General features: G+C 35.5%; 1 protein-coding gene across 1 annotated transcript; it reads left to right on the top strand.

Moving 5' to 3' along the window:
• Positions 1–1537: 1537 nt before the first annotated feature.
• Positions 1538–16950, top strand: LOC128224466 (uncharacterized). The gene is made up of 10 exons (XM_052934305.1): positions 1538–1572; positions 1998–2154; positions 4261–4443; positions 5837–5949; positions 6513–6716; positions 8276–8438; positions 9170–9233; positions 9760–10049; positions 12766–12841; positions 13308–16950. The coding sequence occupies exons 1-10, from the start codon at positions 1543–1545 to the stop codon at positions 14653–14655; spliced, it is 2628 nt and encodes an 875-aa protein (XP_052790265.1). The 5' UTR covers positions 1538–1542; the 3' UTR covers positions 14656–16950.
• Positions 16951–17857: the final 907 nt, after the last annotated feature.

Genomic DNA, 17857 nt, shown 5'->3' with positions numbered 1-17857 from the left:
CGTAATTGGTGAAAATTGTATTGCACCAAGGATCGCAACACTATTTCGCCACTATAGTTTCTATTTTAGCCTTCTATAATTACCCCCCCCCCCCCCCCAATAAAAATTCGTGTATAGTACACAACTTCTGTGTACTGATTTTTATTTCTTTGTGCTGTCTATCAGATCTCCTATCCGAGCGTCCCGCTGTGCAGTTCTGAATGTTTTGTTATTGAAATGAACAATACTGCATTTTTTTATTTAAAAAAAATCAAATGATAATTTTATTGTTACAATGCCTTAGAATAAGAGTAATAGCCCATTAATATGATTTTACCATGGTGCTTCACAATATGGATATTACAATGGTGACCATGCATTTAAACTGGATTTAAATATATAGAAAGAAAAGAACAGAAATATGATTTATTTGGATTTAAACATATTGTTTCTCATCCATACAAATTTATATGTCATGTAACTTTTAAAACTTATCACTATCATCTTTGTTCATAACTTGCTTCCAATTGGTTTAATTAATAAATACATTAGTTATGCATATTGTTTATATGTATTAATGAGACAATGAGATTATCTACTTTAAAAGTGTCAACCCGAAATGGCCCTGAGCCAATCATAACACATACACAGGAAATTAGTCCCTATTGTGACACCAGTCAATACACAGGAGTTGAACAACTGGCCCCAATTTCTCGAAACTTCTTAAGTCCCTTATAACAGTATTAATTTAAGCTAATCTCACTATTTTTGTTGTTCTATAAAATGTGCTATATTTACTTCTTCAAGAATTTTTAGAAATTATGTAAGAATAAGGTGTATGATTATCAGAATAAACCATTCTTCATTGATCAAAGTCCATTTTCAGTATGTATTTTGGCTATTTGAAATAAGCGATTGTTAAGCTTAAGAAGTTTCGAGAAATTGGGGCCAGGGGATTATCAGGCCAAACATGCCTTACACTAGGTCGTTAATTCTTTCATAAAAGGGTGAAATTATTTTTTACCGCTCCTGGAAACATTGGAACGGCTGCCGCCACCCTGCTGCCCTAGCTCTTACCGTGCATCTGCGAGTTTGTTTGTTTTTTGTATTCCCGACGGCCAATTACAGCAAATGTATTTAAGTTGGCGCTTTTTTTACCATCCGGAAAGTGGTATATGCACCTGTATGGCAGACTGGGAAGATCACATGGATAAGTGCACGTTAGTGCGCAAGCACCATCACCAAATTGTAGAAGCGTAATACGTCAATATGTCGCTAGAAAAAGTATGTATAAATTACACACTTAAAAAAGCGTTCCAAATGCGCCCCTCCAATGGCAAAATATTGTACCGCCCCTGAATATATTTTTATTTTAATTTTACCTGGTATGTTGGATTATTATACAATTATTGAAAAATCGGTACACATTTTTTCCAAAAGAAATACACCCGGACATTTGCAAGAATCATTGGTAGACTGGAATTGTTATAATTAAATGATCATTAATTAGTGTAGAATAACCTTTAAGGATGTAGCGAAACGAACTTGCCATTTGTTTATAAAATGGCTTTCATTGGCGAAGTCATATATGAGGTTTTTAAAAATTCGTTTTATAAGTTTAACATTATATTTTGCGTATATTTACGATTTCAGATTAAAGTGTGGTGTACTATGGATGACTTACATAGAAAAGAAATTACATTTTTAACATTGTTTTTCGTTTATCATTAAAAAATTTGTAGACTCAAACTTTTATTTGGTTATTATTACCCGGAAGTTGTATTGATAATGCTACTGTTTACCTGTTCTGATACAGTGTAGTGGTGTTATTTTCCGTTTATTAAAATACACGGGCAACTGCAAACTTAAGTATCTATATATCTTTCTATCTATCTCTCTATAATATACACTTGTACATTAAAAAAGGTGTGCTATGCTTTTCTGTGTCCAGACTAGAACTTTGAACAGTTCTAAATCAGTTAAATGTTCATATATCATATTACATGTGATACTTTCAGGATTACTTATACAAGTTTACTGGGAAGAGTCGGTCTATATTATGGGGTAAAGGGAATCCTTGGAGGGAAAAGTACTTCATCTTGAAGAGAGTTGGAAACAAACCGGTCCTGGAGTTGTTCAACAAGAAACCGAAGAATAAGAATGCGCTACCTAAAGGTAATTGCTCATGATTCATTGTGAAAGTCGTAAAAAGATTTATCATGGAAGTGTTAGTAACCTTTAAGTTTGGGTTGTGAAGTTCCAGTTCTCCAATACACTCAAGTGACTATTAAAATAAAGTCTAAAGCCAGTTATTGAACATTGCCATTGACAACACAGTACAAACCAGTAACGTCGCCAACTATGAGCAATGGAGTAGCAATGCACAAAGTATGGAGTTCCAGTTCGAGGTCAATAAATCAAAACATTTGCAATCACAGGCGATAAAACCCTCCTCGGAAAACTAGCAATGTGTAACTTGGCAAATTTTAGCCCCAAAAAGTTAAAAAAGTAACATACTTGGCAGAATTCCACGATTCACTTGTAAAACCTCTGGAGTATCAGAGGAAGTTAATACAGTAGAAACTCTAAACTGGAACAAGGTCCGGACTGGGCAAAATTTCCGGTTTAGTGAGGATTCCGGTTTATTGAGGATTTGATGTACAGAGTAAGTTTACTCAAAATATTAACTGAGTTAAACTTTAAAGGGAAGTTGAAAACTGGAATAAAATGAAAACACATACTGGTTGGAGAGCAGTAGCCGGCGGAAAGCAGTAGTAGGCAATCGCTTTTTATTCGTGTTTTTTTAAATCTTCTTAAAAAAGGTGAGAATGGTAAAAAAGAACCGTATCCAAGCAACACCATTTGCATCGAATCCAACACAAAGCATACGTTTAAACATTTTATTTACAAAAAGTATTGGAAATGTCAAAAAGTTCTCCAACTTTCTCGTGGGGGATGCTCACGTGAATGTTACTGCGCATGCGCAATTGAATAAATTTGCATATCTAATTATAGCACTAGCATTTACCGACAGTCAGGTGTTGGTTATGAATGATTATTCATCGATGAATCACAGCAAAATGTATTTATAAAAAAGCCTATTGAAATTATATTTTCATATTGCCGGTCAATCGCTTTCAAACAATATTGAGACATATTCAAAATTGTATGTATCCATGGTGTGGTTTTAGACGCGTTGTTAAAGCGAGACTACTCCAGCGCTTGGTTACCAGTATTACTTTCCTGTTCAATAGAGGGGCCCCATGGGGAAATTATACTTAATAAGCCGATAATTATCGGTTTTAGTCAAGGAGCGGTACTGAAATAAAACTGCCAGGTACTGCTTCTCATAATCCGTAAATTGGCACTAAATGATTACCCCCTTTGTGGCCCCAATTAGGCAGGCGCTTCATGACGACACAAATTTTAATATTGTAAAGTTAGTAGACTTTGACCCCTAGTTTAATAAAATGTAAGTATTATTTCCGTTACATTTCGATTTACCGAGAAAATCTTCAAAAACATGCAAAAACTGCCGGCTACTGCTCTCCAACCAGTAAAGATAAAATTTATTGCGTTTTTATAATCATCTTTTTTTCCAAGTCTTAAAATAAAACAACTCGCGAAAATGACCACTTCATCACCAATCACAGTTCTTGATTTGAGTAACAAAAACAAATTATCCGATTATCTGTAATTTAATGCTTGTTAAGTATGTTTGATAGTTTAATTAACGCACTGCTCTAATTTGATTCAATCATAGAAGTCTTTGATTATCGTGCGGCAGTCAATCCACAGCGCAATCATCATTATCGATTATCGAGTTAACACAACATCACAGGTGCAATATTTAACGACGCACTGGCTGTCAAAACAAAGTGACATGCGATTCGCGAATTCCTAATACACAAAATAATTTTGACATGTTGGAACAAATATATGTCCGGTTTTGTGAGGTAAAATTACGTTGACAACTAACAAATTTTCTCGATTTTTTGTCCGGTATCCGGAATTCCAGGGTTCCAGTTTTGTAAGGATTTTTTTACACTGAAAATAGAAGGGGAAAACCGGGACTCTGAAAAAAGTCCGGTATCCCGAGGATTCCGGTTTTGTGGAGTTCCGGTTTAGTGAGTTTCTACTGTATATTGTATATATATATAAGCAATGCTCATCATCTGTCAGTAAAATTTATGCTATCATAGTTTTTCCATTTAATGTATATTACTCCCTAGAGATGGGCTTAAATTATATTTTGATACTTTGTTTAACTGCTTACTTCAGGCAAGGTCGAGTTATGGCCAAGTTTTCGAGTGGAGAAGATTGCCAACATGAAGAACCGTGCGTATGTGTTCCAGATCACGACCCCGAACGAGACTGTTTGTCTGTCCACAGATGAACAGAGGAATATGGACATTTTTGTGTTCTTCCTGCAAATCCAAACTAGATTGAAAGATCAAATAAGAGGTTGGAATTGATTGAATGTCTTATATGTTATAAATTGAATACAGTCAAACCTGTATTAAGTGGCCACCCTTGGGAAATGATCAAAGTGGCTGCTTAAGACAGGTGGCCACTTAATCCAGGTTCGACATTTCCACCACTTTAGCTATATTCAGAGATGGAGTATGTATCTTAACCACCACCCCACACCACAATCAATAACATCTGTATCAATATTATTGAAGAAGGTTGAATACAAATGCATTTGTACAGTTAAAAAAACTTTACTTCAATTTTATAAATAAAACACATTAGATAAAAGTTGATACAAGGCATAAACAAAACACACCACATATCAGTCTACACATTTACATGTTTATACACATTTTAAGTTCACTTTTTAAAGTAGTCTGTACATTAAATAAATGTTGATGCATAGGATAAACAAAACACACCACAGATCAGTCTACACATTTACACATATGTAATGAATATCTAAGATATAAGGAATTTAGTTTTGTTTACCAGATATGACGGGAGGGTTTCTTTCAGTCCTTTATCAGTGCTAAAAAACGCAAGTTTTACAAACAATGAATAGCTGTATAGTAATCATTTAAGGCTTAAGCAAGCTTTTAAAAAAGGACAGACTACAATAAGAGAAAATTATTGTCAAAGAAATTGTGTTCATTTTAATAAATCTTGTGTTTCAACTGCCAAATTTCTATCTATATGATCATTATTACGAAATTTCATACAAAACAAAACTAATACTCAAACATCAAAAGCACTGTATTCTGTACAGGCAGAAAAGTGCTCATGCAGATTGCCATGAGGGAATAAGCATTACAGGATAGAGTACAGCATTCTTTTCAGACTGTCTAGATAAACCCTTAAAGCTTTACTCTCACAGATATACCGTTTTGACAACTTCTTATTTTTGCGTAAATATCTTCAAACTAGTGGTATATGACTGCTGACAAAAGATCAGATTGTAGATTTTCCTATTTCTGTCTGATAATTAATGTGAAAATCTGCGATCTGAATTTTTGTCAGCAGTCTTATATCACTGGTTTCCATGCATTTGCAAATAAATTGGCTCGTTCCAAGACAAAAAATAAAAAAGTTGTCAAAACATTCAATCTGTAACAATGTAACAATTTCCAGTTTGACACTGTCATATTAAGTCAAAATACTGTTCATGGAAAAAAAGAAGAAAATAACATTGATGAATTGTTATCACATCTAATAAAATAATATCAAAATTTTAAATACAAATACAATTTTGAAATTAAATTATTGCATGTGACTAAGCTTCTTATCCACGTTTTGGGTCGAATGACTTTAACAAAAATAAACTAGTTTTAATGGGAGAGTTTCCCATAGTGAGGCTACAAGTACTCACTGGCTGTATTTCCAGATGATGTATACATTGTGCAGCCAGAGAATTCTGAGTCCCAGCGTCGTATCGGAGGGAAGGGAACCAGCTGCTTCCTGCATGTGTCCCCATACGGCCTAACTCTCGCCCTCCAGGTAACTCATTTCTACCCTCAATCCACGTAGTCGATACTTATAAGGCTTCTTTTGTGTTACCTTTCAAGTTTGACACATAGAGATTTCTTTGTCCTGTAATGCCACCGGCATTTTCCCTCGGCATCACACTTTTGTTATTCAATCAATACCTTTTAAAAGACTTGTTGTAGAGTCTTTTAACTTGAACATTGTCAGTAGGTAAGAGTCAGGGTAACTTTTATTCGAAAAAAATGGGCGTTTAGACATGCGCTATATAGAATTCAAACCTTTTAATTAATGATAATTATTTCAATCAAACTACTATTTAAAGTTGTAAATCAAGTGGCTATCTATATTTCAAGGACTTTTTATAACTCTTGTGTCCCTGGAAGTTTTAGCTATAGACAGTAGACAAATTTAACTTATATGGTAATTACTAGCCAATAACAGTTTGGTTCAATGAGTCCACAATGAGTAAAAGCTATTCAGTTTCTTTAATCAATACTACAGCTAATATCACAATGGTTTGCTATTTTTTTGTTTATCATACAGGTTTATAATCACTATTATATTTTGTGCACCAGTCCAACAGGTCAGTGTTAGCCCAGTGGCCTTTGAAGAGTGTGCGGTCGTATGAGAGTTCAGAGCGGGGCCAGCTGTCCCTGGAGGCTGGGAGAGTCGCACCTATGGGAGATGGGGTCTACGTGTTCCATACCGAGCATGGCGTCGACAACACGCTCTATGACCTCATTGACAGATATGTCCTTGATGCCCTTGAACAGATACAGGTAGGAGCTCTTGTTGCTATCTTTTTTCTTCTGCTGGAGTCATTTAATTAAAGCTGTGTTTCACTGCTTTTAAAATAAAGAGTATTTTTGTTCTTGACTTAAATTCTTTCCAGCAAATAACTAAACATGCACTGTGGCAAATATGACTGAAATCAAAAATGTTAAACTGTGACTTTTTTCAACAGCACATTTAACATTGGATACCAGCAGTTTATGTGTAGGAGATAAGATTTGATTATTTTTATGCCCCCTTTTGAAAAAAGTGGGGTATATTGTTTTGCACATGTCGGTCGGTCGGTCTGTCTGTCTGTCGGTCGGTCGGAATACCAAATGGTTTCCGATCAATAACTTGAGAACGCTTTGACCGAGGGACCTCATACTTGGTATGTGTATTGGTCATCACCAGCAGATGAACCCTATTGATTTTGAGGTCAGTGGGTCAAAGGTCAAGGTCAGTGTGACCTTTACATGAAAAACGGTTTCCGATCAATAACTTGAGAACGCTTTGACCCAGGAACCTCATACTTGGTAGGTGTATTGGTCATGACCAGCAGATGAACCCTATTGATTTTGAGGTCAGTGGGTCAAAGGTCAAGGTCAGTGTGACCTTAACATGAAAAACGGTTTCCGATCAATAACTTGAGAACGCTTTGACCCAGGGACCTCATACTAGGTAGGCTTATTGGTCATGACCAGCAGATGAACCCTATTGATTTTGAGGTCAGTGGGTCAAAGGTCAAGGTCAGTGTGACTGTAAGCTGAAAAAAGGTTTTCTGATTGTCCATATTTTATTTAAGTGTCCAAATCCTACTAACAATTTGGCTCCCAAGGGGGCATAAATGATTCACTAAAATCTCTTGTTACATTTTTAATACCATTTCGTAGCCAATATGTGGACAGAATGTTTAAATGGTGTAATTGATCTAGTTACTGGTATAGGTGTCCTCCTTTCACTCAATATATCATAGGTTTGAGCCAAGCATTGGTCTCCAAAAAAAGACACTAGAATGTGGTTTAAAATAATTCCTTTGAGACATTTTTAACAGAGCATAATTTTTTCTTAAATCACTTCTTGATGCAGGGATGCGATTTGGCCGCGGAATAGCGGAATTCCGCGGATATAATGGCCACAGAGTCCCCCCACCCCCCCCAAAAAAATGAAAAAATATATTTTTTGTTTTTGTTTTTACCTGAAAAAAATTATTTGGTTGCTTTCAGTTGTCTTAGTTAATATTTAATATTCAAGTTTGCTTCAAATTTAAAGTCAGGAGAGCCCTCCAAAGAGCTTCTTAAAAGCCATTTTTTCTTCTACAGCAGTGCACTTTTGACCCCAAGAGCGCCCCATAAACCATGGCCCAAAATGTTTCAGCTCTCCAGCTGCCAGGTCAATCACATCCCTGTGATGTAAAATCAGTCCACAGATTCTTTTTTGAAATAGCACCCAGTACTAGTGTCTGTCCCGGGATTTGACATGTTTGTGATACACATCATCGTATTACTCTCTTCACAATTAAACCTGAACTTAAGTCTTAAACTTTGGTAATGTTTCTCATCACCAGCCGGGCCAGCGTGGCGGGCCAGAGGAGGTTGAGGACTATGTGATTGAGGCTGAACGTCTTCTAGGGCTCACTGTTGTGTCCGCGTGCACCCCAGATAGCCTTGACATCCGCCACACCCTACAGGAGAACTGGTGCTTTGACGTGCCCTCGCTGAATGGTCATGGTAAGGCTGGTGTAAAAATATATGTCCAAAATCCATGAGTTTTCATAGACACGATTAAGTAGCATTTGGTTATGTAGTTTATAGCGTACGGTACATAAATTTGAATCATCAAAAAGAAACAGAAAGATTTACATGTTGAGATAACTATCAAGGAGCAGTTGACTTGCTGTTTTAGTCATGCCTCAAATCTTTGAATGATTGTATCACAGTAGAGAGTTTTAATACACCCATTCAATCAATGCATTGTCTCTGGATTTAATCCTTAAGCTGCTGATGGCGATTTTAAAGGCTTTGCAAACAGCTTGGAACCTGACCAGGCGCCGAGTTAGCAGACGACAATTTACCCAGCATGCAAAGGGTTAATAAAACAAATAAAATTCTGCATTTAATTGCACTTTTTGTGTATGCATTTACACAGTTATTATGAATGGAAAGTAAAATGTAAAAATAATAATACATAAATTATAAGAAATCATTCTACTAGAATTGTCAATACATTCATGCTGAAAATAAGTTCTCACTTGGATTTGAAAACTGTGAGTCTGACAGGCAAATTTAAATCCATTTTTTATTTTAAAAAGAATGTGATTTTCAAAGCCAAAGTGTGAATCCAGCGACTGTGAAATATACAGAAGTGAGATCCCTGTATCAACTGTACGACAGTTGATTGATTTTAGTTTTAGTAAGTTCAGCCATATATGATAATCATACATGATATCTTCTGTGTACAGAAAGTGGGAGGCCGCGGCCGGTGGTACACAGCAGATCCACTGCCAGCATTACCACTCAGAACAGGTCAGCATGTTATGTTGGCTACATTTTCAATCACAATAATAAAATGAGTTTGAAAATGGTGCCCAGTTGTTCACCAAATTTGTTACTTAGAATCAATCTACGATGATCATTAATGATCTTTTTATGGATAAAGTACACTGCTAATTTGCATTTGGGTTTTATAACTATATATTTCTCTTATGAATTTTCTTACTTGTCTTTTATGTAATTTTCATTCATCAAGCCTTGTTTACCCTGAGTTGAAATTAAAGTATCAAAAGTTGACTATCAGTTTGGCAGATATCTCTTAAGCTCAGGAAACAACAATGTAGGACATATTTAAATCACAATATATTTTATCAAATATTAATTATTATCGATCATCTGGATATCACTAGTTTAAATGCTTACTGTTAGGCTTATTAGTAATAATAAGCATTTTTGTGCCTTTAATTATATCGAAGATCTTATTGAAAGTTAAACCAATAAGATTTAAAGCCTATTTGACAAATAAGACCAATCACAGAATGTTTGTGTTCTTTCTCAGTGTAAGCACGTCTCGTTCTGTCCCTGCAAGGATCCTTCACACTGCTGAGTCTTCCCGTGGTTCCCCGCAGGTGCCTCGATCTCTCCCAGCATTCCAGAACTCCCCACAGGGAACCCCCAACCGGGCAACGAATCAGAACTCTCCCTTGGTGGGGCCCCGCCGGGGGTCCAATCAGAGTCAGAGCAGCCTGGCTGACCGTCCGCCAGCACCCCCACCCGGAGCCTCAGGCATCCCAACAAAGACTTTGCCTTCAACAACACAGGGTTCCTACCTTCACATGCAGGGGATGGGTAAAAATATATTTTTTTTATCTGACCATGAGTTTAAGACAAGGTAATAATTGTATGATTTACCCACTGTAGAACAAAGGTTTTCCTGACTTTCTCCCTTAATATTGATCAGTTCTTAAACATTAATGTATTTGGGGATCTTGCATCTGACACATTTCATATTTTTGTACCAATTCTAAAATTAAGACTTTTAAGCAAAATGTTGATTTTGAAAGGGTTTTAGATGCAAGTTAACTTTTAAGAAAATTTGAAATTACTTTTAATAAAGATGCAATAATTTATTGACAAGAAATAATTGTGAAAAACCCATACTAATATATCCTGAAAGTTTCTTAATTTAAAATGAGACTAGATTTACCATAGTAAACTCATTTATTAAAGTACAATGTTTTTGGCAAGAAAAATAGATCACTTACACTTTGGTTCTAAAATACATGAAACATAGAATAGACCTCTTGATATGTCATGATAAAATTATTGCATCAATCTCAAGTGTGCAGTTATGAAAATGTTCATATGTAAAGTTATTAATTAACTTGCACTTACGTAGTTAAGTGTTGTACTCAAACATAATTGTATTGGTGTACATAGTTCAGTGTAACACTCAAACAGTATTGCATAGTTAAGGGTTGGGCTCAAACTGTATGGTTTTGATCTACATGTTTCAGTGTTGTCCTCAAAGTTTTATGTTTTGGTGTACATGTTACAGTGTTGCTCTCATAGAGTTATGTTTTGGTGTACATGTTACAGTGTTGCTCTCATAGAGTTATGTTTTGGTGTACATGTTACAGTGTTGCTCTCATAGAGTTATGTTTTGGTGTACATGTTACAGTGTTGCTCTCATAGAGTTATGTTTTGGTGTACATGTTACAGTGTTGCTCTCATAGAGTTATGTTTTGGTGTACATGTTACTGTGTTGCCCTCATAGAGTTATGTTTTGGTGTACATGTTACAGTGTTGCCCTCATAGAGTTATGTTTTGGTGTACATGTTACAGTGTTGCTCTCATAGAGTTATGTTTTGGTGTACATGTTACAGTGTTGCCCTCATAGAGTTATGTTTTGGTGTACATGTTACAGTGTTGCCCTCATAGAGTTATGTCTTGGTGTACATGTTACAGTGTTGCCCTCATAGAGTTATGTTTTGGTGTACATGTTACAGTGTTGCTCTCATAGAGTTATGTTTTGGTGTACATGTTACATTGTTGTGCTCAAAGAGTTATGTTTTGGTGTACATGTTAGTGTTGCGCTCAAAGAGTTATGTTTTGGTGTACATGTTACAGTGTTGCCCTCATAGAGTTATGTTTTGGTGTACATGTTACAGTGTTGCTCTCATAGAGTTATGTTTTGGTGTACATGTTACAGTGTTGCCCTCATAGAGTTATGTTTTGGTGTACATGTTACATTGTTGCCCATAAAGAGTTATGTCTTGGTGTACATGTTTCATTGTTGTGCTCAAAGAGTTATGTTTTGGTGTACATGTTACAGTGTTGCTCTCATAGAGTTATGTCTTGGTGTACATGTTACAGTGTTGCCCTCATAGAGTTATGTTTTGGTGTACATGTTACAGTGTTGCTCTCATAGAGTTATGTTTTGGTGTACATGTTACAGTGTTGCCCATAAAGAGTTATGTCTTGGTGTACATGTTACATTGTTGCCCATAAAGAGTTATGTCTTGGTGTACATGTTACTGTGTTGCTCTCATAGAGTTATGTTTTGGTGTACATGTTACAGTGTTGCTCTCATAGAGTTATGTTTTGGTGTACATGTTACAGTGTTGCCCTCAAAGAGTTATGTCTTGGTGTACATGTTACAGTGTTGCTCTCATAGAGTTATGTTTTGGTGTACATGTTACAGTGTTGCCCTCAAAGAGTTATGTTTTGGTGTACATGTTACAGTGTTGCCCTCATAGAGTTATGTTTTGGTGTACATGTTACAGTGTTGCTCTCATAGAGTTATGTTTTGGTGTACATGTTACAGTGTTGCCCTCAAAGAGTTATGTTTTGGTGTACATGTTACAGTGTTGCCCTCAAAGAGTTATGTCTTGGTGTACATGTTACAGTGTTGCTCTCAAAGAGTTATGTTTTGGTGTACATGTTACAGTGTTGCCCTCAAAGAGTTATGTCTTGGTGTACATGTTTCATTGTTGTGCTCAAAGAGTTATGTTTTGGTGTACATGTTACAGTGTTGCGCTCAAAGAGTTATGTTTTGGTGTACATGTTACAGTGTTGCCCTCAAAGAGTTATGTTTTGGTGTACATGTTACAGTGTTGCTCTCAAAGAGTTATGTCTTGGTGTACATGTTACAGTGTTGCCCTCAAAGAGTTATGTTTTGGTGTACATGTTACAGTGTTGCCCATAAAGAGTTATGTCTTGGTGTACATGTTACATTGTTGTGCTCAAAGAGATATGTTTTGGTGTACATGTTACAGTGTTGCTCTCAAAGAGTTATGTCTTGGTGTACATGTTACAGTGTTGCGCTTAAAGAGTTATGTTTTGGTGTACATGTTACAGTGTTGCGCATAAAGAGTTATGTTTTGGTGAACATGTTACAGTGTTGTGCTTAAAGAGTTATGTCTTGGTGTACATGTTACAGTGTTGTCCTTAAAGAGTTATGTCTTGGTGTTCATGTTACAGTGTTGCGCTTAGAGAGTTATGTCTTGGTGAATATGTTACAGTGTTGCGCTTAAAGAGTTATGTCTTGGTGTTCATGTTACAGCGTTGCGCTCAGCCAGCAGTCCTGGTTCCCCGTTCACACCCTCTCCTGCTGACTGGTACCCACCTCCATCATTCAGGTGCCCAGCTTATACCTATGTTTCATTTTCATTCTCTCTCCGAAAATAGAAATAACCTTAAAAAGGTTATGTAGGGTACAGCAAAAAAAGATTTAAACCATTATTTCAAACTCATAGGCTTGCTTATGTATGAGCTGTCAGGCTTGACATTAACACAGCATATGAAATTTCATATAATAGACCAGTATTAAAATGTTAATTAGATTTTTTTCTCATTGTTAAACAATTATAACCATATAACAAAGTATCAGATTTTTGCAACAAGGCCCAGTAAGACAAGACGTTTATCTCCTTTAAGCTCAGTTTTATAGAGCAGTTTACAAGCTTAATTGATGTAGCATACAATATTTGAAATGAAAATATTGATCCTTACATGATTATTACTGTATTTTCAAAGAGAATTTTAAAACTGTAATTAAATGCTTAATGAGGAAAATTTTGAGAAAAAAAATCTTTGCTATTTCAGTGCTGCAATGAGGCAGACATCAACTTCCCCCATCAATGAGAATGGACCGTACCAGCCAGACTCATACTTGCACCCATCTTCAAGCCCATTGGGAACTTCCACACCAGCAAACAAGAATGCAGGGAACCAATACAGAGACCAGTATCTCACCCCATTATCAAACACCAGGGGAGGCAGCCCAGAACTCAATACAAACAATGATGTTCGACCTAAGGATACTTACCTAGGCCAGCGGTTCATTAAACATAAAACTGTAAGTCCAAAGATCAACCACAATCACAGAAACTTGAGTTTAGACCATGTTGTGCCTTCTCCTAAACCGTCTCCAAAAGTGCGTGCACGAAGGCTGCGGTCGGCCAGCTGTGAAGACTTAAGTGACTATTTACGTCAGCTTGTTTACGATCCTGTCTCAAAAAGTATGAATGACTTGTTAGATGACAAAAGCTTTGAAGGCGAAGACCCGTATTTAGGACCTGAACCGTTTCCTCGGCTTCACTCTTTCTCTGGGGCTGCAAATACAACAGAAAATCAATTTTTACCAGAAAACTACTACAACATTGAGGGCCTGAAGGGGAAGATTTACGATGCCCCAGGTCTCACTGTGGCTGAGGCCAGGAGAAGATTCTCTAAGCGCTCCCTGTCTAGAATACGAAGATCTATCTCAAATCCAAATTTCATCGGGTCTCTTAAGGTTGAACGATTGAATGAAGCTCGCATCGACTTGGGAATAGTGTCGTCACATTCAAGTCCTAGTCATAGCAGGTCATCCTCATTGTTAGAAATTCTACCAGACGCACTGAGGAAGAAGTTACACAAGGATTCACACCATCCAGGGTCCCATGGGGCGCTGTCGGCTGGTACAGCATCCCACCCAAGCAGTAAGGCCAGCAGCCGCGCCAGCAGTGGACACCCTAGCCCTTACAACAGTCTGCCGAGGAAGAACAAAACACCAAAGGAGGAAATAGTGGCCACAACAAGTGTTAGAGGAATAAACATTACAAGGAAAAGTAGGTCATTCAGGAAGCAGAAACATCAGGAGAATGATACTGCAGGGAATGATGCTAGCCCAACATTGCCAAGACCTGACAACCATTCAAGTATGTACCAATCCATGGGAGTTCACTCTGATCATAATGATGCCAAGGGACATCACTCTGACAGTGTGGGAACAAGGGGACAATATATCAATGGTGCTGTTGGAGTGCTGGAATCTCAGAATGTGTCAAAAAGCCAATCTGAAAGTATTGAGCTTAAGAAGTTTGGGAGTAACTCACCCAAAGTCTCCAAGGTTAAATCTCCTCCAAAAGTTGCTGTAAAGCCTAAGGCCGCAGCAAAACCTTTGCCATAAAAATGAAAGAAGAATTTCTTCTCAAATTATACAACAGTTACTGGGATAGATCATATACAGTGGGAATTAGTGAAATCTGATTTCATTTTCATGTTCAAAAAATTAATTATAATAACTTTCTAAAATCAGACTAAAAGGCACTGCCAAAGACTTTATACAATAATGGGAACTATAGTATGCAGGCAATGATTTTAATATGTGAGTGAAAATTCTGTTCTTCCTAGAGTAATAGGTTGGTACCGGTATACTGCTGATATGATATATGCCAAAAGTATACAGCAATTATGACGTTAAATTGTACATTGTGTTCATATAAATTTGTTTTTTTTGTTAGCATAATGTTTAACTTTTATACATTTTAGCTATGTGATAGTATTTCATGTTTATTGTACACGTTTGTATGTTTATATATGTTATTGTACATGTTTGTATGTTTATATATGTTATTGTACATGTTTGTACCTTTATATATGTTATTGTACATGTTTGTTTGTTTATATATATATATAAACTTTTGATTGCTACAGTTTACTTTTCAAAGGTTGTAGCGTTTACTGAATTTTACTGCAGATAATTTACAGGGAAAAATAGTGAGAAAAATCAGGTTATTCCATAGTATGACTATCTTGTAATAATCTTTATCATTTTCTTCCTATTATCTGCAGTAAAATTCTATGATTATGATTGTGATGTTTCATTGATGTGTGATTGTTTATTCACTGTGGCATGGTTGAATTTAGGAACCTAGTCCCTTGTTCAGGCATTAAAATGAACTATTTCATTCCTGTGTAAATATTTACTGTTACCTTTACATTCCTGATAAGTGCTATATACCATTTCCAGTTTTTCTGTTCAGATGTGAATTGCAGTTCTTAGCTCGACTATTCGAAACACACAGTCTAACCATGTGTATAAAAAAGTCGCACTAAAAATTGTTTTAAGCATATCGAACATTATTAAGTTGGGTTTATGAAATTATGTCATGATTTGAATTTGCCATAATATTCACATACCGTTGGATCACTGTCATAGAGACATTGAACGCCCAGATAAAGTACTTTCTTTTAATTGGATGTATATTTTCAAAGATAAAGCTTGCAAATTAATAATAGTAAGTGTCATTTTGAAGAAATATTGAAATAAAAGCTATTAATTTACATATATATAGCAATTTTTCAAAATGTTTTTGTTAATTTGTATGAAGGGTGAAAATAGAACCTTGTATACAATCTCAGTCAAGCTTTATAGAACCTTGTAAACTTGTGTTTTCATAGGAAAGACTGGTTTGGGAAAGAATTCTGGTGTTTTTATCCATTGAATTGGTTAAGAAATATAATTTAATAATGGTATAATTCTGTGTCAGATTAAGAACTGCGTTTATTCGTGTAAAGTGTATAGCACAAAAATAATGCACTTTGTATATTTTGCCTTTTTGTTTTCAATTTTTTAATATTAAAACATTTATCGATGAGCAGCAGGCCCCAATTTTCAAAAAATCTTGAACTGAACAGCTTACCAGTAAGTCTCATAATTCTCTTAAGTAAGTACTTATTTAAACTTGATTTTACGAAATAAAAAAATACTTTATCATGATTACCGGGAATTGCAAAGATAATCTGTTTAAAGTCTTAAAATTCTGTTAAAATCAGAATATTTTCAAATAGTACCTAACAAAAATAGCGAGCTAAGCTTGATTATGTTAATATGGACTCTAGGTTGTTTAAGAGAAATTGGGGCCAGCAGTTTGCTTAAAGTACTGACAATTATTTACAAAAATGCTGGCATTTCCCTTGTTGTCATTTACAAATTCTATGATTGTGTAAATATAAGTTGTTTTTTTGTAATATATTTTTTTAAAAATTATTGTGTGACAATAGAAACAACCCAGAAATAAGCTAATTTTCTGATTGTTCCCATTTACATACGGTAATGTTAAATTTTTGATGCCTGTTCACCTTACATAATATTGGTATCATTTAAATGGAGCTCTTCGCGGATAAGATTATGAATCTGTCTTATGGGTACATACATTTTTTCTATATTTGAAATGGAATTGGAAATGGAAGAACCTATTATTCATTTCTTTCTTGGGCATTTTCTCCAGGCCAAAATACTTTTTTATTAAATTATTTAGTTCATTCATTTTACATTTCTACTCTTAAAATTCTTTATATGATATCTGAATATTAAGGTGTTACGAGCAATAAAAATTTGCCTTGTTGTGGCCTGTATACATGTACCTTAAAACTTGTAAGATTGATTGTTTCTGAAAAAATAAATAACCTACACCAAGTAGTTCTGGTTTCCCCCCAGGAAATTCTTGTAGAGTCTATGTACAAAGTACTGTTCTTGAGTTTCTAATGATTATTATGATGATTATTAAACATTTACGTATTTTTAAAAATGTTTTGTTATCGATCGATGGACTGTAGTACGGTTTTAGCCAGGTTTTTAAAACGACAGTGTGCTGCAGAAAAGGGACAGGGTGCTGCAGAAAAGGGACAGGGTGCTAGGCACAAAAGGGCACATTGTATCAGGCATTTAAAGCATTATGAATTGCTTAGAAAATATTGGAAATAGTGCTTATTTGAAGAAATATCAGGTTTTAAGTACTAAATATGTAGTTTATTTCAATTTATAATAATATTTCCGGTTTTATTCAAAACTAAAACATATTTGATTATCTTAAGCATTTAATGGTTTGAAGGCAGGAGGGTGCACAATCTGATCTCCATGAGGGCAGAAGGATGCTTCCAAAAAAGGACAGGGTGCAGCGCCCTCTCATAACCCTTTAGCTAAAACCCTTTATGTACTATATATGGAAATACTACACTCAGTATGCAAATTTTTATCATCTTGTATTCATAGAGTATGCTTTTTGGTTGATGTGATTATTAAAACAGTCTTACCATAAGAACTTGATTTTGGTTTGAGGAAACAATTTAAATTACAGATTTCGAAGTTGTATTGTACAGCTAAGGAAATTTCAAAGACATGCTTCAGAGCTGAAAACTACTGCAGAAATGGATTGATATTTAGTACATTTAGTTTCTTCATATATGCAAGAAAAACAAAGATTTGGGTTAAAAAATAAAAATTATTGAAAGTTTTTGCTCTTTTTTGTTTGACTTCACTGATATTACCACATTTGCAAACTTAACATATTATCAGATGCTTAAGCTGAGAGTGTCACACAGTTCCA

The sequence above is a fragment of the Mya arenaria genome, chromosome 17, assembly GCF_026914265.1.
Source record: "Mya arenaria isolate MELC-2E11 chromosome 17, ASM2691426v1".
NCBI classification, from domain to species: Eukaryota; Metazoa; Mollusca; class Bivalvia; order Myida; family Myidae; genus Mya; species Mya arenaria.
This window is presented reverse-complemented; position numbering and strand designations above follow the sequence as displayed.